General features: G+C 32.5%; 2 protein-coding genes and 1 pseudogene across 2 annotated transcripts; all 3 read right to left on the bottom strand.

Moving 5' to 3' along the window:
* Positions 1 to 1,128: 1,128 nt before the first annotated feature.
* Positions 1,129 to 4,404, bottom strand: LOC122582010 (protein MOS2-like). The gene is made up of 3 exons (XM_043754353.1): positions 3,056 to 4,404; positions 1,674 to 1,712; positions 1,129 to 1,577 (listed from the first exon to the last, which is right to left on the bottom strand). The coding sequence occupies exon 1, from the start codon at positions 4,240 to 4,242 to the stop codon at positions 3,073 to 3,075; it is 1,170 nt and encodes a 389-aa protein (XP_043610288.1). The 5' UTR covers positions 4,243 to 4,404; the 3' UTR covers positions 1,129 to 1,577; positions 1,674 to 1,712; positions 3,056 to 3,072.
* Positions 4,405 to 11,777: 7,373 nt separating this feature from the next.
* Positions 11,778 to 16,113, bottom strand: LOC122581431 (annotated as a pseudogene).
* Positions 16,114 to 17,020: 907 nt separating this feature from the next.
* On the bottom strand, positions 17,021 to 20,528 carry LOC122582640 (basic transcription factor 3-like). The gene is made up of 6 exons (XM_043755061.1): positions 20,421 to 20,528; positions 19,575 to 19,642; positions 18,248 to 18,396; positions 18,101 to 18,157; positions 17,463 to 17,501; positions 17,021 to 17,366 (listed from the first exon to the last, which is right to left on the bottom strand). Exons 2-6 carry the CDS (start codon positions 19,640 to 19,642, stop codon positions 17,191 to 17,193), a joined length of 489 nt encoding a protein of 162 aa, XP_043610996.1. The 5' UTR covers positions 20,421 to 20,528; the 3' UTR covers positions 17,021 to 17,190.
* Between the last annotated feature and the right edge of the window lie 5,340 nt (positions 20,529 to 25,868).

Below are 25,868 nucleotides of genomic sequence, written 5' to 3'. Positions count from 1 at the left end.
TTCTTGGGCATCTTTACATCGAATCCTTTCCTCTTTTACACGACTAGAGAAAACATCATATTTTGTAGCTTGGCAAAACATATAAAAACCAAAAAATATAGTAATCACAGCAATAACTAAGATCCATGTTGCTTGAAGACATCCGTGTAACAACCAGGCTATCGTCATTAGAGACGTAGCAAATGATCTTGTCGTGTCTCTTGGCAATTCCTTTTTACAACGAAAACACTAAGCATACAATGTGAAAAATCTCAAGAGAATATGATCAATACACAAGGGAACTTTGTTATATAGGGATTAAATTTGAAGCAACTCCTTCTGAAATTTCTTGTCTTGATTTATTTGATAAGAGTCGTAAATGCATTGTAGGTTTGGTAATAGCTATTGTGTACTAAGTAATTAATTACAAAGTGTAGTAACATATCTAGTCCAAATCTCATAAAAGCAGTAGAATACTTCAACTTTTTTAGAACATCTTTAATAGATAACTTGTTTTATGTATTGTGGCTCACAAGTGAGCTTAACATAGCTCGGGTCGTCCAAAACATCCTAAATGACTACACGCTTCATGTACATGACTCCTAACATCCTAAGGCCACTCCTAACAATACACTCTTTACTTTTTTCATCATTGGTCAGCTCAAATACGGCGTCAACATACTTTTCACTTCTTTCATCACTTTACACACATATGACACCACAGACCCGCCCCTTTTGTCTCTCACCCGTCGGTTAACCACACACTACCAAAATTGAAGAGCAAGTGAAGACCCCATCCCAACAATGTCAAAATCAAGACCGTGAGCTTTACCAGCTGAAGTTAAGCCTTCTAGACATACCGTATAAGCAGACAATGCTAATAACACACAGTACTTTTTAAGCAGTCATGATTAGTGCCCCTATTTGTTGATATATCTATTCGTCTCTCTTAGTGCCCCAATTATGTATTTAGATGGCCAAATAACCGAACTTAGTGCCCCTATTTGTTGACTGTTGATACATCTAGTCATTTATACATCTATAATTTATAAGCTAGTAGGAACTTGAAAACAAATACATATTTGCAATAACTAAATCTGAAACCCAAGTGTGTCCAGTTTCGTTACCGGTTACCATGAGAGTTCAAAATAAACTAAACAAGAATATGATATCTTAATCCAAAATGAATCCGAGACTGCGTAAAGTCTAGGGGTTCATATTGCCGCTTCTTTCCAGCAACAGAAAAGTATGATTTTCTTAGAAAAATGCAAACACTGAATAGCAAACACAACATACATACTCCTACAAGTTATGCAACAAACATCAAAATGCATACTGAAATAGTATTTTCTTTTAAACAAAAAAGGGCATTAAAAACTAATGCATATATAATAAGCAACACAAGGTGCACTTGAACATACCCTACGACTTCTACCCTTCCTCTGCAGCAGCTTCAAATGTCTCGCCAGCCACGAGTTCTGGGACATCATCATCATCCTCTTGTGCAGTTGCAATAGCATCAGCACCTTCACCGGCACCTGCTCCTTGCTTCTGGAACTGCTCCGCTAACTTTCTCAAGTTATCCAAGTTATCTGGTCCTGTAGATAGAATACAGTTCATTACATAAATAGTCGCTTTTAACATCTATAATCAAAACATGATTACAAGGAAAATATATGTAAATTTAGACATACCCAACTGGTTCAGAATGCCAGGGAGAATATCTTGCAATTCTAAAACAGGCAAAAAGAGAATGTTAATTGCAAAAATAATTGATACAATCAGAAAATTATTAATATGATGTATCTGCAAAATAGTCTCTAAACTTTATTACAGATTAATGCAACGGTGAAGCGATGTGACAGCTATTATAGCTTAAACTGGGTTCAGTTTAGTATCAATCTGCAGAATAGTCTCTAAACTTCATTATTGACTTATGAGCGGATCACAGGGGTACAGTTTGGTGTCAATCTGCCGGGCAAAATGGGTAAAACAGATATAGCTTTAGGAAAACGGATCAAACACATAAACTATCCTTTTAATCCGTAAATCCTCCTAAATCATTTTATAAGATAAATACAGTTATTTAGAAAATTATAGTAATAATAATTCTATGATCAGTGACACACTATTCTAGATGATATAAATCAGGTGGCAGGTGATACTCATTCAGGTCGTTTTTATGCAAGGCGCAAAAAGAAAAAGAATGGGCCGATGGTGCTGGAAGTTTAAGTTAAAGAATGGGCTGGGTTTGGGCTGTTTATGTTTACTTTGGTTATTAATGTGTCGTGTTATTATTACGCGGGTGTTAATTGTAAATTAGGTATGTCTCAATTCTATAAATAAAGCCTACAGGCTATTAGGTTAAGACATTGATTGATTTTGTTATAGCGGATCACGCAAGGGAGCTTTGCTGGGCTCATATACCAGCCAACTACCTATCTATAAATTGTTCAACCGATTTAGGTCGGATTTTGTCGTGAATTCAGTATCTTTACTTCTGTTCTTATCAATGACCTTACAAACTTGATAGGCCTCACTTATTACACTTTGGCTTGATAACTTTTCACCTGATTAACAGATACAAAAGTTTTGGTTTGATAGGCCTCAATCTTAATGTTTTTTGGTCTCCAATATTTGACTAGTAACTGGCCTTGGTTTCATGCCTATGAACCAGTCATTTCTTACACTTGGTCTCTGATATTTAACACCATTTTGTCTGGTCTCTGAAATTCCTACTCCTATAGAAGTATGAACGAAGCACGAGAAACATAGTAGCACAGCTACTTAACCACACAATATCCCGTTTGCAACTACTTATGGTAGACTATTAACAGTGGTAGACTAGTAGTAGGTAAATTCTCAGCAATAATGTACCGATAAGGGATGTAAAAGATAACATCGAAAAAGTAATCTAAACAAGTTCATACAAAACGAACACAGGTTTAATTCAAACTAACAAATAAACATATCCTGAACCCCTAAAAACATATCAAAACAATAACATTGGAAATCAAGTCAACATGGCAAAATTCTAGAATCTCATATCAATATCAGAAATAAAAATCTCAAGTACCTGAAACATGACAACAATCAGTAGTATGCAATATCATCAGGGTCTCCAACATACTCGGCAATTTGCTCCAACTTAACATTCAACAACGCATGTGTATCTGCATCACGAACAACCGCAGTCTCATTATCCATATCCTTGTCCTGTAAACTCCCATACACACCCTTATGCCTACCATACAAAACAAGAACAGGCCCCCCACGTCGTGGCAACGCAGTCTCGAGAAACTCCTGGTCAACTCCTTGTACAATCTCCCTACTAGTATCCATGGATATATCACACGTAGTCGGCCCTACAACATCCACAATCTCACCCTTTTGTAAATACAACCTCCCGCCTTTTAACTCTTTGCTAATGATCCTAACCCTGATCCGACTATTCAACCAAGATTTTTTCGGTGTTTCATATTCGTATCTATCTCGACTCCTTTTCTTATCCTTTTTGTCATCCTTATGTTCCCTCCTCGAATCGTTACTCTTCCTATCATTACCCTTCCTCTCACCGCCATTCCTATCAATCCGATTTACATTCAAGTTTTTATCTTTACCTATCCTATCACCACTACCAACATTCCCGTCTCGTTTTACGCCGCTTTCCTTATCGTTTTTCGACAAGGGCATGGGTATATCATTAACAAACCCAAGCCCTTCTTTCCCGGTTCGTTTGAAAATCTCGACAACCTTAACATCCTCTTTAGCATTCCTCCCGATCCCTCTCCCTTCAACCCACCCATAACCTTTCAATAAGGCCGCCCCGAAATCCTCAACCGCCATACCGACAAACTCATCCATCCCTCTATCATCAGGCAACTTACTTATATCATTCCTATATCTATTCAGCATCAAACTATCCATCCCAGAACCCGAATTCACATTACTCTCTCTCAGACCCTCATCCGGGTCCTTCTTAACCCGAAGATTGAGACCGTATACGATATTCGGATCAACGGGTTCGATGATCGAATCGGAGGTCTCGAATTGGAGATTGGGGTTATCGGATTTATCGTAAGGCTGCCAGTTGTTGGAAATTGGGGGAATGATTTTAGGGTTTTGGGAATTCGGGTCGGATAGGGTTTTAGATGGGTCGAATTCTGTAACGAATTGTTTTTGAATAGATGATGATGATGAAGAAGGCTTGATGGATGGTTTTGGGGGTTTTGATGATTGCAGAGCAAATGATAGTTTTTTCATTTTTTGATTTGATTTGATTTGATTTGATTGTGTGGAGATGCTGCTTGTAAGTATATCTATATCACAGTTTGGTATTAAAAAAAAAAAAAAAAAAAATGAAACCTTGATTAGATTATTCAATTTGAGTACCTTTTCCCAACTTGTCAAGAACTCAAGATCTTATGGCCTTTCTATCTACGATGAAATTTCATCCTGTTAAAAAAAAAAAAAAAAAGAAAGATGGGTCTTTTTTATAGTGATGTTTGATGTTACCCTATTGCTACAACCAAATAAGTAAATTACATTATTACATGACATCATAATTAAATAAAGAAAATTTTTAAGTGAAATATGAATTTGACACATTAACAACTTTCTAATAAGACTTATAAAAAACAATTTTGTTTTATTATATATAGAGATACCATATTATAAAAGAAATAGTCTCTTTTATTTATGAAAGCGTTGAAAATATGTAATATTTTCACTTAGTACCCCTTAAAATATTTCAACATACACCACCCCATAACATTAATGATTAATTTACACTACCAATCCTTTATTCTTTAATATATTTTCATTAACCATTTACATCAATTATCCACACCACTCGACGCCGTCTCCAACACTAACACTCGACCCCCCACTACAATGACATTGTCATGACCACCGCCGCATTGCGCGGATAACGTGCTAATATATATATATATATATATATATATATATATATATATATATATATATATATATATATATATATATATAATTAATATCAATTAAACATTACACGGAAATAGAAGGTAAACAAACAATAAGATACATCATCACTCTTTTTTGTATAGACAAACTAACACGTTTAAAAACTACATTTATAAATCGTGGCGTCATAACATTAATATGCATCACCCATTGGATCCTTCCAAGTGGCTCAACAGTCTCAGGAGCAAGAGATCTAAAGTTACTAAATGCAAAGGGATAAATACGTGTTGGTTGTCAAGACACGTCTTCTCGTGCTTCATCACTTTGCGTGAGGCAACTTTTAAAACAACATGACCGGCAATGAATCCACAACCTAAGCCCATAAAAGGAGAGACTCCTGTTAAATCCACAGTTCACGCATATACATTTTCCTCAATCCAATAAAAGACCAAAATATCAGCGCAATCTATTAGTAGATAATAAACACAACTTTTATATAGTTTTACTTAAAACAAGCCATAGCCGGTGCTCAATAGAGCCTTATGTATAGGCTGCATACACTTCTTCGCTTCTTGCCACTATAAATTTCATTTTAGATTTGAATTTTGATTTATGCCAAAATCTAAATTTTTCTTTTATAAAATCCATCCACCAGCAACACGCATTTTCCAGATCCGTTCTCGTTTTTTATTTAAATTTTTCACTATCCTTTCCGTACAAAGTATCAACTACAATAGGCAACTTTTTCGGAACCTATCTCTGTCATCCATTCATCTTTGGCTATTTGTGTTTGACTCGTGCCTTTGACTATGATTTAGTTTTGGGTTTCCATTTAGCATTCTAAAGTATTTTCCATATGCACTTTGAACACGTTTTCTATAGTTGAAAGAAAAATGCTAAAGCTTAATTTCAAATAAAAGAAAACTGTATTTTTTATAAGAAAACCCACATGTGAAGTTTAAATACTATCATTTGGGGGCGCAGATCATGTGTGGATTAGGATGGAGGTATTGTACTGGCATCATTTGACTCATACGGGGTGAGTCGATGGGTATCTAGTTTGGTACCGGGCTAGAGTTCCCTCCATTACCTTTTTTTATATAATAAAAAATCTCAACCCTGAATATTACTAACCTTCGGTAAAGTATCATAAAATGCTACAATTTGATGGGTGCGATTCTAATTTCTTAAAATAGGAAATTTGGAGATCACTTAATTTGGCAGACAAGTCTTTTATTTGAGAGATTGATTTGATTTGTTATCTAACTACCATGAATATTGTGTAATTTCATTATGAATATAGAAGAGTCAAGAGTTCCAATATATTTATGTTCTTATAGTCTATGAACTAGATTATTTTCCCGCGTAATATGCGAGCTAAACATATAGGTTTTCATAATAACATAATTAATAGTTATACATTAATTATACAAATTAAACTATGATGATTGATGGGTGTATGTTTTTTATTTATTTCCTAGTCTTTAAAATTTATGGTGTACAAGTAACTATCTAAACTAACACATACTTTAACGAGCAGCGAACCTGGTCAGTTGAGTATAGCCTAGTGGTAAATTACAGGATCGTTCGTAGGGACGCGTTGCGTTACCTAATCTAGTAGTACGTGTAATTCTAGTTTGTTTGAGGGTTTGTCACTAACTCCTAATAAACTAATTTTTAGCAATTAAATAAGAAAATATAACCAAATGCTTTGCACCAAAAGGCTACTCTGAAAATAGTTGTGAAAGGACGAATATCAGTAATTAAATTAAAATACTTGTTTGGCATCTCCGATCTCATGGTACGACCAAATACTATCTTACTGGTTTGTTAGCCTGTTGATCACGGTTCAGATTCTCGTTAGATTCACTTTACCTAAGTAGTAGTGTTGTCGCTAGACTCACACTACCCTTTAAAACAAATTCTCGCTAGATTCATTGTTTTAAGTATTATGACCTAAAGTTTGTGTTACTAATTCATCTTTTAATTACCCGGCTCTTAAGCCATGACCAGATAAAATTCCCTCCGGTGACCACAGTGCTCGTTTCCAAGTCAAAGGATCACGTCTGGTATTGTTAAGCTTCATGTTCAATTCACGCTAGTTAATATGGTTCTGGATCCATCGGTTACAAGTGAATCACTTTTTACTTCTAGTTATAGACCGACTAGTTGTTTTCTGTCCTAGCATATTAGTCCTAGTACATGATCATAGACAATCATCAGAATTAAACTAATATGTTCAGAAATAAAACCAATAGCAACATGAATTACTAATAAACATGGATCTACGATAAATAGTAAAACACACTCCAACAGAATCTAAACAAACACAGTAAAACAATAAGCGTCTACATGATCACATTAATCCAAACAAGTATTCAGCCTACTAGCCTAGCATTATTAAAGGAATAACAAAGTCTGAGAATATAAAAGACATAGTTCAAAGACAAAGAGTAAATAAAGATGAAAGATCTAGACCAAGAGTGAAGATCGGAAGGTGTTTAGATGCTCCAAAACCTCCTTGGAATCTGCAATTTTGATCTAGGGTTATTCGTGGGCGGCTAGGGCTGCTGAATCGGCTCTCTTTTAGGGTTTCGAGGGTTAGTTCGACTTAAATAGGTGTTTAAGTCAGTTACTGATCTGGGCCGACCAGCGGCGCTGGCTAATGGGCTAGCGGCGCTGGTGATACTTCGAGCGGCCGCTGGTGAAGCTTCGAGCGGCGCTTGTGGTCTGGAGAGCGTTCGCTGGTGAGCACCAGCGGCGCTGGGTATGTGTCCAGCGGCGTTGGTGGCTGCTATCTTGCACTTGAGTCTTCGTTTGGCTCCCGAACCACTTCCTTGTGTCTTGTAACTTCATAGGCTTCCTTCTTGAGTCAGTTGATGTCATTTAACCTCTCTCGCATCTTCCGGGAACCTGCACAAACATATCATTCATTAAGTATCGATAGTTCCGAAATATTAACTCATTTAAGCATAGAAATGAAGCCTTTCTTTAGGGTTTTTTATCACAAAATGGACGATTATCAATGATATTATTATTCAAAAAGTTTATGTACCGATATTGTTTAGTAAGTTATACATGTTAACTGCTAGGTAATTGATTAGATATGTTGATAGCAAACTATGTAGATAGAAAATTTAAGTATTTAGTTGTAATTAAGTTGAGTCAACTTTTGCACATCTAAGTTAGGTCAGTTTGGACGTCTAAGTTTATCGAGTATTCACATGTATTGATGTAATAAGCTTAAGTTCTTAAAGTTTACCATAGTAGAAAGACTAATGTTTTTGTTTACTTCATAATAAGTTTGGTAATGATACAATTATTTTGATCTAAGTGTTGTAACTAAAAGTTTGAATTCATATAACGGTCTTTGATTTTCCGTAAAAGAATTTAGAATACGTTAGATAAACATATTTAGTTTCATAATAATATAATTAGTAATTAGCGGTAAAATATGTTTAAATATGATGAGATTATTATTCAAATAAATACTTTGTACCGAAGATGATTAATAACATAATTGATAAATAAATGGCTTCCATATGCATTATTCATAAAAAATAAATAGACTCTTCTGGTTATAATTGTATTTCTTCATTTTATGTTTGGTTTTCTTATATATATTTTTTTTGAAAGTCATGATGATGTAATAGTTTAAAAAAATGAAAATAGAAGTGTAACACTTATTTATAGATGAATATAGTAATGCATATTTTTTAACGTGTTGTATTAGTAGTGTTTAATGATAAAATTTAATTTTGCTCATATAATTTATAAAGTTAATGAGTACATTGTTTAATTTTTAAAAAATAATGGGTATTTTTTTCAAGGTGATACTCCTATTTTCGTTCCAAATAAGTTTTTTGCTTATGTGACATTTTATGATAATTTTAATTTTTCTAAGATATATTGACATTTAAATCTATATTTTTTAGTGTTTATGTGACACTTCATTTACCACGTCATTATTTTTCTATGTGGACATTTTTTTTATCAAATATAAAAAGCAAATAAAAAAGGCAAATATAAGATTAGAACTCATGACCTCTAACTTTAAAATATTATGCACAAACCATTTGATATAACTTAATATTTTTTTATATTATGCAAACTACGATAAATATTTAGTGAATATTAAAAGTAATTAAAAGACAGTGATAATATAAATTATCCATTTTTGTAACTTATCACTTTCTATTTTCCTTTTGTATTTAATTATCTTTGTACGTGGAATATAATTTACTTTAAAATAATATAATTAGATTATATTGATAATTTTATCTAGTTTTTTTTTATTATCCGATAGATATTTACTTTATCAATTTCACATATATATTTTTTTATTACTTATTTTTATATTTCATTTAATTTCCTATCTTCACCTTTATTTTATTTTTTTCCCTTTTTTTTCTTTATTCTACTTTATATATATATATATTCTTTTCAGATTTTACATGCATATCAAAAGTATAATATTATTAAAAATCCTTTTAATTATTATTATTATTATATAGCATTTGTTGATACTTTTGACTAGGGAGGTGCACGGGTCTAGAACCGGCCCGAACCGGCTTGACCAGGGAACCGAAAGTGCAAGAAAAGTGGAACCGAGAACCGGCCCGTTGACCCCACGGGCGGGTCAACGGGCCGGTTCGGGTCCGGTTTTTAACGGGTCGGGCTCGGGTTTACAAGGGTGACCCGAATTTTATACCCAAGAACAAAAGTGAGAAATCATTAAAAGAAAAGTAGATCTTAAAACCAACCTGCAAATCACAAACCCAGTATCTTATATCTAAATACCCACATAAATTAACTCACATAAACATGTTTATATATTCAAACTTGTGTACACCATTTTTTTTTTGCCGACGATGACGAAGAAGTAGTTGAGAAAGAAATGTAACAACTCTACCATTTAGGGATTGTTCATCAGAATACTACAATTTAGGTTTTTTCGAAAAAGGAAACTAGAATTTAAGTTGTTGACAGATTTGTTTGGCTATTTACAGGCTGTACAATTTTATTTTTCCGTAAATACAATATATATGTATTGTATACTAGTAATATGAAAGTGAGAAAAGGTATAGGAATATATGTCTTAATAATAACATTATTTCTTATGTATGTGTGTGGTAAAAAAAAGCGTTACGTCACCAAACTAGGTGATTCAGTTGTCTCCACATATTCACAAGGCTTATCCTTGTTTTTTTCATTTTATATTTAATTAAACTAAAATAAGAATAGTAATACCCAAAACCCAATTTTACCTGCTATCTAAATGTCTCACATTCTCTTTCTCTCTCTAAAGCTCACTTTCAAATGCTCGTCTTCTCACATTCTCGTAATATACACACGACGACGGATGGCAACATACTGTATGGATATAGATCTACAGAGACACCACCATAAATCCACATAAACACCACCAGCCTTTTGAAGAAAAAAAACACCACCATAAATCCACCATCATCATATATATGTACAATAAATTATATACATAACATACGGAAACATTCAATAGCCAAAGAAAACTACTCTTACTACATTTCGGGTTTACCGGGTCAAACCGTCAAACCACGGTTTCTGACCCGGACTGGCCCGAGAACCGAGAATCATCAATATCATGAACCGTGAACCGGCCCGTTTGGGTGCCGGGCGGGTCAGTGGCGGGTCACGGGTTTCCGGTCCTAATTCTCATCCCTACTTTTGACATACATATGCTAATCGTTGTATTCAAGCAATATTACTTAAAATCTTATATATGTAATCAATTTTATGTAATGTATACATTACCATGCATCGCATCGGAATTAAGGATATTAGGATTATTAACCTAAATAAACTTATACTCTTGATGTATGTATGTTAATCATTGTTTAAAATAATACTACTTAAAATATTATAATTCTAATTAACTTAGTATACATTACTTTAACCGTACATCGTACGGGATATAATCTAGTACACTATTAAATTGAGTCATCATAGTTTTACTTTTTAAGTCCCGTGATATATATTGTTAGTAAGGCTTCTGTCCATATAATTTACTTTTCACATTTATGAGGTGGATTATTTGGGGGTTTTAGAAGTTTTGATTTTCATTTCAGTTATTCGTGTAACTTAAAGGTATTGATAGTGAAAGATAAAAAAAATAATCCAGTTACTATTTTAAAAGTAATAAAATGTTAAAATGATCTCACGTAAATTAGATGCATCAAACAAATAAATGATTAATGTATGTTATATATTGATGAATTAACATTATTTATATTAAAAAATTCTGTAAACCATTATATTTTTTTTTATTTTTGTGTATGGTTCTTTTTAGTCTTTTAGATTTAAGTCTAGATTTACATATTATAACACAAGTTGGCCCATTAGATTTGGTCTACAAGAGCTTTGGGGTTTTATTCAAGTATGTCGATGTTTATCTTATTATTTTGATTACTATGGAATTTTATTATTTATTTATTAATTTATGGTATACATTATTCAAAAAGGAAGTTTTAGTTGTACGCCTTCTATCATTAATATTTACGGTTTATGATATAAAGGGGGTTTTTGTGTAATCATATAAAGTGAAAGTATTAATATTGTTATTTTAAAAAGATAAAATAATTAAATTTGATCTAATGGTTGTAAGTTAAAGATGGAAGTCACCCAAGAGTTCCTATTTGTTTAGGATTGAATTTAGGACCTTGTTATATATATATATATATATATATATATATATATATATATATATATATATTGGTAGATACAATTCAAATAGAAAACATAAATCAAATAACTCATTTTTAAAGAAATGTGAAATGATTAATGTTATGTAGTAGCTAGTAGTACTCGTTATACTTTAACTAATTTGTATATATGTTGAGGTTCCTACGACGATTAAAGATGGTGTCATATAATTTGTGAATGTAACTTCCCGTTTTGATGCTCAATACAAACTGATTGTGATAAGCGTCTAGCATTTCGCAGTACCTACACATACACAAACATGATTATCAAAGATTCAAACATATGCGATCAACTATATAACAATCATGAAGATCAAATTAATGTGGTAACAAAGGTCTTAACCATTGTCTATAATTGCGAGTGATGCAATATACATTATGTCTTGCGTTCAATGTTATTAAAATGCTATTCGGAAAGCCAAGCTATATAATATGTCTCAAAGACGTAAACATTGTTTAGGCTTTGAGAAAGAGGCATTTTCCATGAATTGAACTAGCTATTTAGAGACAACGTATAATGGTATCACGGTTTTCCCAATATGAAATGGTTTGTGCTTACGACTGTCTTTCATGTATGGCACGTTCCAGCGTGTTTGGCTAAGTCAATAGAGATGGTGGCTCATTAATTGGTAGGTTCTTTGACCTTTGGGGATTATACCAAGGTTCGAATTTCACTTCCTATATTTGCAGGGGCTAATTATTGGGGGGTTTTTCAAGAGTCATAGGTTCTATCTTAGGTATTCATATAATTTAAGTTAGGAGTAGGATAGTTTGCCGTTCAAAAAAATAAAGATGATTTGTGGTTACATACCATACACCAGGCTTAGGTTGAAATTCATAACCATTTGCAACGAAGCAATGAGAGTGCTCACTAGGAAAGCGTGGATGTGTCATGGATATTGTGTTGAGTTGACTATCGTTATCCCACCAATCCTCGTCCCTAATCATCAAAACGTTCAAAATCAAAAAATAGTTTCGTGAGGATGATGTATACAAACCACCCTAACTCACCTATAATCTTTGTAAGGAAGTTGGATGTGTGTTGGGTAGTGCCATTTAGACATCCATCTGGTTTGAATGTGTAACCAGGCGTCGCCACTTTGTAATCTCTTGGGTACTACTTTCCCTTTGACTTGTTTAGTAGCTTTTGATGCATAACTGAAATAGTATGTATCCGCGAATGTTGTGACTTGGCTATTGATTTGGGTTGATCCTTGGATTGTAACATCTGGGATCACCCAATCACTTGAAGCAAAAGGCCCTGCATTTCCGAGTAGGCAATCAACCAAGTCCCAAAAACCTATTTTCTTTCGTGACATATCAAAAAAGATCAAACCCAAAGTTGTAGTATCGTTTGAGCCATGGAATATCAAGCCAATCGTAGATTAGTACCACAAAGCTAAGCAATCCGAGTGGACTTATGGTTTTAGCGTATCTCCATTCATCTGGTCTAAAACATAAAATTAAGATGTGTCATTATTAATTTTTAACATAAGTACTTAACTATCATAAAAGTGTGACTCCAAGACGCCAAGACAGTTTACTTCAACAAATGGATGCCAATAAATGAAAAAATAGAATATATCTTACTTCATCCCATATATGTAAGTTATTGTACTGCCATTTAGTACTCCTGCTAATGAGGTTATGCTTGCTATCCATTTTGCATTAGTATTGCTATACCCCTTAAAAGCCTGTAAATTAAGAATAAAGATTATATTCTTGTGGAATAATGTCCAAAACTCTTTCCGGCCAGCTTAAAAGAACTCGGACTATGAGGAAAATCTAACTCGAGTGAATTTGATTTTCGCATCTAAACTCTCCTAATTAAACATAAGACTGTAAACTTTCACATGTACTTTTAACTTGTGCTACATAGATTGAGATTATCAACCTTGTTGGCAAGCATTTGTTGCAACATACGAATAACTTGAGCTCCGGCTGAATGGCCAACAAAATGAATCGGGTTGTCTTCATTCCATTTTGAATATCTTCCTATTGACATAATGAAAGTAATGTGGAATTACTCCCACACATTAACAGTTGCAAGTATAAGATATGAGATTACTATTTGATGTATCACTTACAAGAATAAAGATAATTTAACAAAATTTAGAAGAATGTTTATGCAATCCAAGGTCAAACTTTTTATTAACTTCATAGACACATGTAGTCGATTGTAGGCTACATAAATTTCCCTTGAGATTGGATGTTTGTACATTTCTAACGATATCATTAAGACGTCTTAGGAGGTTCTTTAAGATCACAAGGTGTTTAATCCATACATTTTATGGTAGCTATTAAGTGTGGTTATTCAACAAGGTTACCTTGGACAAAAATATCATTTTAACTTTTACGTGTGTTTAATCCATCTTGGGAAGTCCTTTAAGATCACAAGGCATTCTATATTCCAAATGTATAAATCGATAAGGTTAGATCAAACCCTATGACTTTTAATTATAAACTTGGGCTTCTACCAATATATACAATTGGAATGTGTGATATTGTGGTGCAACTAAAAGACAAATCAATTGGATAAAACTTGAAAAAGAGAACACTTACAGAGGTCTTCACGACATGTATAAGATGGTACGTGTAATGGTGTCTTTAGTGTACATCATCCAACAATTGTGACTACAAGTCTACAACGGCACAAGGTTTGATAAATAGTTGATGGATTTCTTTTTATATAGGTTATTAAAGGTGGAATTCTGAAAAGAAAAAATGTCTAGTTTTTCCTATTAAGCCTGTGCTTATAAGGGCCAGCTTCTTTGAACTTCTTTCCTGTCACATCAGCATTACATAACTCAGAATTTCCCTCAGGACACTCACTGTCTATAAAGACAGCTTCTTGGACCTTCGTCGTCATATCATCAATTAATTATAATTTATCTCACACACACAAATACATCTATACAAACCCCACACATATATAAAACAAAAAAAAAATTTAAAAATTGTTGCCTTGACCCACCTGGAGCATCCCCCATATTCCACAGGAAGACTACTCCCCGAGACGCAGCCACAACGAAGTTGGGTGTCAATAGTTTTCGCGCATCTTGATGCCATAGGACACTCTCGATGACTCCCTATAAGCACCGGCCTTATGTGAGTATTTTTGTAGTTAGATGTTTGTTTTTAATGGTCATCCCCAAAATTGTACATAGTGAGATTCGAACTTGAAACCTTTTATAGATATTTTGGGAGTTTATTCACTAAACTAACTTGGTGATGGTTATTTGATAGTAGATTGAAACACATACATTTGTCAATAACATTAAATCAAATAAATTTCAATCACCTTGCTTATAGACACATCCGAATTGTGAATGGCCATAAGCCTTGCTATGTTCTTCACCATAATCAACTTGTCCTCCTTTTATGTAATAAAACAATTGGCGTGCCCTACAAATGCCAACCTTTTTCTCAATCAAAACATGTTAGAAAAATGGTTGGTGGATTTTTTCTAAGTTAGTTTGGTTAAGTCAAATTGTAGCAAAACTTTATCCATTTAGATTACGTTATGAATCGATCTGTTTTTAAGTAAATCCAATCGTTTGAAAAAGTAGGATGAAGTAAGCTTGAGAAACTCGAACATATGTGCTAAGAGAGACGAATTAAATGTGAAAGAAAGAAAAAGAAAGCTGAGTGCCGCCTTCCGCAGGTTTTGAGCCCCAATACCTCGATGGAGTATGGGGAATGTTAAGATGTAGGCAAACTTTACCTCTACCTAACTAAAGAGACTGCTTCCATTTACTACCTAAATAGTAGGAAAGGCCCTCCAACATTTGCATGGGATGAGGATCGAACCCATGACCTCTGTCTCTAGAGGCTAGGATGTTTACCACTGATCCAACCATGCTGCTTTTTTTAGACGAATTAAAGGTGCACAAAGTAAAAACCTGTCGTAGAGGCTTGTTAATGAACCAAGGTCAGGATTGAAAACCCGTCGATGCATGTTTTCGATTCCTCCAAAGTATGGTATACCTCCCATTTTCTACATACAGAACAAAGTTTAGAAAGGCAAAACGTAGGTGCATCATTCATGGTGGCATATACAATGACATATATATACATATATATATACCCCTTCGCCAAATCCAAACACGCCGTGAACCAAAATGATTGGAGCCACATTACTATCACATGTGACTAATTCTTGGGCATCTTTACATCGAATCCTTTCCTCTTTTACACGACTAGAGAAAACATCATATTTTGTAGCTTGGCAAAACATATAAAAACCAAAAAATATAGTAATCACAGCAATAACTAAGATCCATGTTGCTTGAAGACATCCGTGTAACAACCAGGCTATCGTCATTAGAGACGTAGCAAATGATCTTGTCGTGTCTCTTGGCAATTCCTTTTTACAACGAAAACACTAAGCATACAATGTGAAAAATCTCAAGAGAATATGATCAATACACAAGGGAACTTTGTTATATAGGGATTAAATTTGAAGCAACTCCTTCTGAAATTTCTTGTCTTGATTTATTTGATAAGAGTCGTAAATGCATTGTAGGTTTGGTAATAGCTATTGTGTACTAAGTAATTAATTACAAAGTGTAGTAACATATCTAGTCCAAATCTCATAAAAGCAGTAGAATACTTCAACTTTTTTAGAACATCTTTAATAGATAACTTGTTTTATGTATTGTGGCTCACAAGTGAGCTTAACATAGCTCGGGTCGTCCAAAACACGCTTCATGTACATGACTCCTAAGGCCACTCCTAACAATACACTCTACTTTTTTCATCATTGGTCAGCTCAAATACCGCGTCAACATACTTTTCACTTCTTTCATCACTTTACACACATATGACACCACAGACCCACCCCTTTTGTCTCTCACCCGTCGGTTAACCACACACTACCAAAATTGAAGAGCAAGTGAAGACCCCATCCCAACAATGTCAAAATCAAGACCGTGAGCTTTACCAGCTGAAGTTAAGCCTTCTAGACATACCATATAAGCAGACCATGCTAATAACACAGTACTTTTTAAGCAGTCTTGATTAGTGCCCCTATTTGTTGATATATCTATTCGTCTCTCTTAGTGCCCCAATTATGTATTTAGATGGCCAAATAACCGAACTTAGTGCCCCTATTTGTTGACTGTTGATACATCTAGTCATTTATACATCTATAGATTATAAGCTAGTAGGAACTTGAAAACAAATACATATTTGCAATAACTAAATCTGAAACCCAAATGTGTCCAGTTTCGTTACCGGTTACCATGAGAGTTCAAAATAAACTAAACAAGAATATGATATCTTAATCTAAAATGAATCCGAGACTGCGTAAAGTCTAGGGGTTCATATTGCCGCTTCTTTCCAGCATCAGAAAAGTATGATTTTCTTAGAAAAATGCAAACACTGAATAGCAAACACAACATACATACTCCTACAAGTTATGCAACAAACATCAAAATGCATACTGACATAGTATTTTCTTTTAAACAAAAAAAGGCATTAAAAACTAATGCATATATAATAAGCAACACAAGGTGCACTTGAAAATACCCTACGACTTCTGCCCTTCCTCTGCAGCAGCTTCAAATGTCTCGCCAGCCACGAGTTCTGGGACATCATCATCATCCTCTTGTGCAGTTGCAATAGCATCAGCACCTTCACCGGCACCTGCTCCTTGCTTCTGGAACTGCTCCGCTAACTTTCTCAAGTTATCCAAGTTATCTGGTCCTGTAGATAGAATACAGTTCATTACATAAATAGTCACTTTTAATATCTATAATCAAAACATGATTACAAGGAAAATATATGTAAATTTAGACATACCCAACTGATTCAGAATGCCAGGGAGAATATCTTGCAATTCTAAAACAGGCAAAAAGAGAATGTTAATTGCAAAAATAATTGACACAATTAGAAAATTATTAATATGATGTATCTCCAAAATAGTCTCTAAACTTTATTACAGATTAATGCAACGGTGAAGCGATGTGACAGCTATTATAGCTTAAATTGGGTTCAGTTTAGTATCAATCTGCAGAATAGTCTCTAAACTTCATTATTGACTTATGAGCGGATCACAGGGGTACAGTTTGGTGTCAATCTGCCGGGCAAAATGGGTAAAACAGATATAGCTTTAGGAAAACGGATCAAACACATAAACTATCCTTTTAATCCGTAAATCCTCCTAAATCATTTTATAAGATAAATACAGTTATTTAGAAAATTATAGTAATAATAATTCTATGATCAGTGACACACTATTATAGATGATAGGTATTTGACAGTTGTATTAAATGGCAACCCAAGCTGGCCTGTACAAAAGAAAGATCGTTTTGACCCGTTACCCGACCTGCCAATTTTACCACATCTACCAATACGGCACTATGTATGCTTTATTACATGCAAGTTATTAAAACAAAAATATGCATGAAAGTAGTTTCAGAAATAGCAGAGTAACATACTCTTTGTTTGAGGAGAACCACTAACCACCCATGTGTTAGCAGCAATAGAGGCTTGAACTGAAAGACATGCAAATAGAGTTTTTCTGTGAGTTAAGATAGTTGCAACATAATTTCAAATAGGAGGAATTTAACATTCAATATCAGAACCTTTGGGGTTTAAGAACTGAATGACGGTTTCATCCTTGAAAATGTTGACTTCTTCAATTGCTGGGATCGCATTTACTCCTATTCTCTTTAGAGTGCTTTGCAGCCTCTTGTCATCTGTAGTGGTTGTTTTATGTACAGCCTTCTTCTTTCTGCAAAGAAAGAGAAACCACAATTTACATCAAGCTAAACATGGGCATAAGAATTTAATATGCATCCAAAAAGGTCATATGGCTACTAATATAAGCATTCTCTGACAAGAACAAAACTAAAGCAAGTGGAATCGCTAACAATTCTAACAATTGTGGATATGCAGATATATATAGCTTTCAAATAAACCACATCATCTAGTAATTATCAGTACCAAGCAAGTCTTTTTTAGCGTCCGATACATATGGTCTTAAATGGCAGACATGTTCTGATAAGATTAAATGCGTTTAAAACCTACAAGGCTAAGATATTTTAAGTCTCTCTGGAAACATCTATGTAGCTGCAATTACCAATATAGCATATATATGTCATTCAAATTTCAAAGGTTAACAATCCTAACTCCAATTTTCAATGTCCTTTACATTCTCCTATCTATGATGTCAACCTGTCAAGCCCTTGTTGTAGTTCAAAAAGAAAAGCTTCATTTTGTGAACCCTTGTCTATTGTTAGAACAAATGCAACAGATTTGCTAATGCATCATTCACTTTCCTGCCCCTATATCAATCATAATATTGTCCACCACCATGCTCCTTTTTGCAGTGGAACACTGTATTTCATGATCTCATTTATTGTTGCAATCTATTAGTTTCAACCAATGAATGAGATCATAATATTGACCACCCCTAGCACTAGCACACCGAACCTCACTCCTACTTACTGTTACAACTAATCTAAAAGTTCCAACCAATGAATGAGATCATATGAAGCTATGTTTGCCATCCAAGTAGTGAGCATCCTATACATTTGATATTTTTGTGTTCTTTAGACAATGTTCGCCTTATTTAGACTTGTCATTAACCTAATGATTTATTGATGCATAACATACCCTCCTTAAATTTCTGATGTTACTTCAGCATAACTTCCTTGAACTTCTTATGTAATAGTTTCAAATAAGCCTAAGTTTCCTTTTAGCTAAAAAAAACCTACTTATAAGAAACAAAAGCCCATTATTTAAATCTTTAGTCGTTCATAAAATATGACATGTTCCAGAGTTACCCAACCCCGACTTCACATATATGCTTCTTCATACAGTCACTCACTTAATCAACTAACTAACTAACTACTCTGATAAACAACACATAAATTATGGCAACAAACACACAGCAAATGAGAAACAAACCTTCTAACGCTGCCCTTTCCACCGGTACGAACCGCACCAGCCATCTTCATTAGCTTTTCCACATTCATCTGGTCACAACACATTACCATAAACAATACATATGTTAACGAACTACAACCAAATGACTTCTTCACAAGCAGTTGCAGAGGCAACCCAACAGCCAATATCTTTCGTGTCTTAATCTAATGAGAACAAATATGCAAATATTTGATAACTTATAAAATTTAGCCTTTTTAATACGGATATAAAATATCAAGACTTCCAAATGTAACGCTCCTAATCACATATATAAACAACAACACCACCACATATTATTACAGAAGATGACATAACCAACTGAAAAAATAAACCAATGAAACTTCCACAAAAACGATTGCAAATTAAAGATTAATATAACATACCCAGATAGTAAATATTACAAACATACAACAAAAAAGATTACAACTTTATAACTTACTAGACATACCCAGATACTAAAATCTGTTCTAAATCAATATATCAAAGAGATTTCAAGTTTAAGATCTATATGACATAACCAGATACTAAAAACAATAATAATAATAATAAACAAAATACTAAAACAAATTGCAACTTTAAGATTTATACAACATACCCAGATAGTAAAAACTCTTAAGATAAATAATCAACCATAAATATTGCAACTTTAAGAATTATATGACATACCCAGATAGTAAAAAGTGTCATACATTAATAATAAAGAATTGCAATTTTAAATACTAAATCAACAAATCAAACTACAAACTGGTATATTTAAGTAGTTACGATTTATATATTTGTGTTATTGATTTGCGTAAGGAAGAAAAAAAATCAAGAAAGAGGATTTACCTTGGCTGTTTGATAAAGATAAAGTGAAGCTGAAAATGAGTGAGAGGATGGAGAAAATGGATAAACCCTAGTGCCTCTCGATCTTATATTATGCAAGGCCAGATCTGTAATGAAAATGTTAACATTATTGAGCTGGGCCTAAATTGGGCTGGACCTTAATAGGTCTCTCTTTGTAAAATAGACCAGTCTAATTTTTCAAACCAAATTTTTTAACCCAAATAGGTAACTAAAAATTGAAAATAGTAGAATCAAAGCAATGTGAAAATTTATAGTCTATATTCCAAGATAAGAAAAAAAAATATGGGTCAAGGGTTTTATAAGACCTACATAGTATTATTATGTTTGTTAGTTCAGTTATTCTATTAAAATACTTATAAATTTTTTTTCATTGTAATTCTGTTTTGTTTCAGATTTATTTGATCTTATCGAGGATAATCTCAACCATCTAGATATGTATCATTCCCCTTATGTTCTAGGAAATATTTGACATAGTTGCATATGAAGTTATGATAGGGGCTTAAATCAAAATGTTCAACTTAAAATGCAACGAGCTGAAGATGTCTTTAAGTCATCTAAAAAGCATATTTTAAATCATATAACCTAATAAATCTCTTTATTAGTGTATTTTTTAAATCATTCTATACCAAATTTTAAAGGATGTCGGGTCAACCTACATTGATTTTAAAAATTTATCGGTTTAATTTAAGGATTACCTCCTCGACTTACCTTTTCATTGTAGTCTCTTTTTTTCTTCATGCTTTTGAATATGCTTTAGGACATAAAAATCTGACCATTTATAATTGGTCATTTTCTACAAACCCATAAAATATTAGAAAACTGGAACAACAGTTCCAGAAGCATATATCGAATGTTGGTGAAGGCTGGTGTTGCTGCTACAATTTCAACAATAGAGGAGGAGGAGAATGAAGTCCCATAACATGTATCAGGCGAGACCTTTGTAGTTTGTGGCGAGAAATGATAAAAGTCATAGAAGATATATGCACGTAAGAGTTGTCTTTTTGTACTCGTTTCTCTACTATCTAGCTATGTGTAAGTAGAATGGAATCAATTTGCCTTGTTAGTTCGATTAAGCTTTTTGGAAGCTAAACAAGTTTAGTGATTAATCGTCTTTTCTCAAGTTAGAAGAGAGTTTAATTGTTTGCTTAAATGGTGATATATCAACAACTTATATGTTTACATGAAATATGAAATGAGAAGTATTAACCTTGATTAATTGTCGCTTTAAAATACCGTACAATGTAGTTCTTTTATATGTTTATCTCATGATGACTTAGCAACTAAGCACAAAAATTATAGTCTTTAGACCATATACTACTGGTTTTGTTGTTAGTCGTAAGTATTTAGGTTCTTTTAACTTAGTAATAAAGACCATTATACTTTTATGTGGTTTAATATGTCCGATATGGTTGCCTTCGTATTTGTATTTGTATTGTCAAACATGTTTTTAAGATATCGGTAGGACGCATGATTGATAAAAGTTCGACCCACATAGTAGCCAGACACATCAAACAGGTATTTCTTCTTTTCAGATTCTCGCCAGACAGGTATGATTTTCTAAACATTTCTCATTTTCCGTCTTGCACTCCTTTGTGGCCGGAGGTCCCTATGGAAGCAGTCTCTCTACCTTGGTGTAGAGGTAAAACTGTCTACAGCTTACCTCCCCCATACCTTGCGCAGGGATTGGATCATGTTGTTGTTGTTTAAAAATACAAAGTTTTTTTGTTTGAAGATCCTTTTATATTCAAATATAGTTGTTTAAAAATGTAACAAGTTGATATATCTTTTTTAACTTTTGGTCCGAACAGAATATTTAATACCCATGAAAGAGACTTAATATTTGACCCATAATTTATTGAAAACAACTATCTAATATACATATTGTTTGCTTAACCCTTCTAAGTTATTTTCAAATATATATTTTCTTTCTCTTACCCTTTTTGTTTATATTACTTTTTTTTGTCTATCAAAGAACAAATGAGTTGCATTTAATAGTAGTCATTGCCAATAGGTTATCGAAGAACCATGTTATTTCAATAAAAAAATAATAATAATAATAATTAAAGGTAATTCAAAATATACGTTGAAGAGGGGAGAAAAAGTTATATGAAAAACCATAAGATAGTCTTCTGATATAATCACAAAAAGTATTGAAGATCCACTAATGGAAACTCCAAAACATCTTAATATTGTTTGAATCACTAAGATGAGGCGAAATATCAATAAAGGAACTTCGATTGGTACTTAATTTTTTATTCATCTACCACACAATATAAAGGAACTCATTTTGATACTTAATTTTATATTCATCTATCACATAATACAACTAATATAACATACAATACAATAATTTAATACACAATAGTAATATGTTTATCAAAAATATACTTTTATCAATCATCTATTTCTAAATAAGGAAATAGCAAACATTGATAGACATTCATTTTTTCCCTATTAGACCTATTAGACTAATAGTTGCTTGGTCAAAAAACTATATGCATAACACTTGAAATCTAACTAATAAAATGTAACATCAACTAATTACAATTTAGGAATTATCTATAGATCAATTCTATATACTCACTTAAGAAAGAAAAATAAAAAATAACTTACTATTTTAGTTTGGAGTATCAAACTATTAATAAATAAAATTAAAAACACTATACATATAATGCATTTGATATATACATTTTACCTAAAGAGAAATGATACTTAGCCATACAAATTGTGCTTATAGCTTATTTTACTCGTATGGTTTTGTTGCGGGACAAGCCGCACTTAAAGCTAAGTTGAGCAAAGTTGTAAAACATGAGAAAACTCGCATTGAGAATCAACATGTATTTGTCCCGGTTGGTTTTGACACCATTGGTGTTCTTGTCCTGACGTTGTACAATTTATGAGACGGGTTAAAAAAGTTGTTAATAGTAATTTCTCGACTCCTAAGACCCAAAATGTTGTATTTAGTAGAATCGGGTTTGCTATTCAAATGGGGTAGCGGCGGAACTTGTTGCCCGACTACCTGCCATTATAATGTAATGACTTTCTGTGATTAATTTGAAAATTATTCATCTAAAAAAAATAAAATAGATAGGGTATGAATAAAGTTTATTCTTAATCATACGTTAAAGACTCATATGTAGACACATCAATAACCAAGTGATTCTTTGAAAAGGACATAAAATTGAATGAGCTTAATGACAAGTATAGCCTATATATTCTGATTCCAATCTTTAAATATATATTAGATATAATAATTTGTTAATATGATTTAAATGGTTGTTTAAAGTTCATGACAAAAGTAGGTTTGACCAATGATATAATTTAAGCAAAAATATAGAGATACTTCTCCATGCTCTCTTCAATAATTTAAATTGTTCTAAATGAGTATTTGTAGTTTGACATGTTATTCTGATATAACATTTATATATAGGAAAAAGTGTATAAAATGCTTATACATACTTAAACTAGCTAATCGACCCGGATTCAACCCGGATGTTGTAATTAAAATTTTAAAACCAAAAAAAATGTATCTAATTTTTGTTATTGATATATTATAACTTGATATGAAGAGTACCTATTACGTTAACAAAGTATAAAAGAACATTTCAAAATTTTATATAAAAAAATTTAAGAGATTAGAAATTTTAAATAAGCATTAAGTGAGGGGTTTTTTATTTTTAAATATGACATCATAAATGAAAGATAAACATTTTTAAAAAATATATGATCTTGACCTCTCATAATGTTTCTAAAAATAATTTTAAAAAACAATCCTTCTTTATTATATATGATGAGATGATGATGATGATTTAAATATGAGTTTTTTTACATCTTAATATTTTAAACATAAAAAATATGAACTCCTCACATCTATATGTCTATTTACAGACTAAGTACAAGTATCAATTTTCAATTATGAAATTTGTATGCAATCCGACTTATACATATGATTTAGATAAGATATTGCCATATTGGTATGTTATCTCCCAAATTATAACACAACTTGAGTTAATTAAGTTATGATTTATGCGAGCGAGTGCATATATGTGTGAGGTTTTACAGTGGGTTGTTTTTTTTATTTATTACAAAAATATAATTTGGTAGATCAAATTGTTTTATAACTTAGTAAATTTTCATCCGATATGTTTGGTCGTTTGGAGGCTTTTTATTTTATGTAATTTTTGATTTCCACATGAACCTTGAAGCATATCATTGTAGCTTAAACAACATAAGTTTTTTTTTTTTTTTTATAAAGGCCATTCAAAGAAAGTTTTTTTATTTTTTATTTTTTGTGTTAAAAGGTTAATTTATTTTGATGAGTAAAAAAAGTAGTTCTTTTTACTTAGATTTATGTAGATTAATCGAGTTATCGCGTGTCTATTTTCAAATCTTTCCTTGGCCACTTGAAGATTATATTTGGTGAGATTTGAGCTTGATATTTGTTATAAAAAGTTCATAATGTATACTAATAGATCGCCTAAAATATAATTATTTCATATTTAAAAATAATAAAAATATTCACACTCTACAACAAACTTTATGTCATATGTTTGCAATCAACACACTACAAAAGACTTATTATAAGTAAAGATACATTATTTTTCAAATAAAAATACTGTATTAGTTTTATGTTTTTCAAATGTCAAATAATTTCACACATCTAAAGTATATTTGAAAAACAAAATGATAGATGATAGTTGGTGATTGGTAGCTAAAGGTTTATACAAATACGTATATTATATATATATATACCGGGTGCATGACAATAGTAACTAAATTTATTTATAAAAATTATATGTAAAATAACAAGAGTTAACATAAGTAAAAAACACTTGATACTAAATATATAGACATTTGTGTATATGTATTAAGGTTTTCAATATTCAATTTAACTCGACCGGAAAAAGATGGTTAAGGTTTTATAATTTCATAAACGGTCTAATTACATGATAATCCATACACTATTATAAAGCATATCTATATGTTTTAAGTAAAAGTTTTCTCAACAATTCATTTCATAAAACCAATTTACACAATTACTTATACTCCTTCTTTAAGACATATTGTCGTTCAATTTTTTCATTTATGTTCATCTCTATCTCTTATTTATTTATCATTTTTCAAAAAACACTATCTGTACAGTCAAATGCATACATATATAGATATAAACAAACGTTCGGATATCATTGTAACCTAATTTCATCACCGCCACTTTGCGTGAGTAATCTATGTTTAATCGTTAAAAATTAAATTTCCTAACCCGATCTTGATATCAACTCAAATCCGAATATGATTTTTAGCCATCAAAATAATAATATGATGCCCTTTGGCATCAACAGATAGACATGTTACATGTGTCCACCACACCTTACATCCATTTCACATCCATGAAAACCTATACATACATGTATTCACATCACCATCACAAAC

The sequence above is a fragment of the Erigeron canadensis genome, chromosome 9 (assembly GCF_010389155.1).
Source record: "Erigeron canadensis isolate Cc75 chromosome 9, C_canadensis_v1, whole genome shotgun sequence".
NCBI lineage: Eukaryota > Viridiplantae > Streptophyta > Magnoliopsida > Asterales > Asteraceae > Erigeron > Erigeron canadensis.
This window is presented reverse-complemented; position numbering and strand designations above follow the sequence as displayed.

Bases quoted from the DNA above. Each gene is read 5' to 3' on its own strand.
- LOC122582010 (XM_043754353.1), bottom strand. From the start codon at position 4,242: ATGAAAAAACTATCATTTGCTCTGCAATCATCAAAACCCCCAAAACCA.
- LOC122582640 (XM_043755061.1), bottom strand. From the start codon at position 19,642: ATGAATGTGGAAAAGCTAATGAAGATGGCTGGTGCGGTTCGTACCGGT. The intron at 18,397-19,574 runs GTTTGTTTCTCA...CTTTCTTTGCAG, and splicing joins GGAAAGGGCAGCGTTAGAAG to AAAGAAGAAGGCTGTACATA. The intron at 18,158-18,247 runs GTTCTGATATTG...CATGTCTTTCAG, and splicing joins TCAGTTCTTAAACCCCAAAG to TTCAAGCCTCTATTGCTGCT.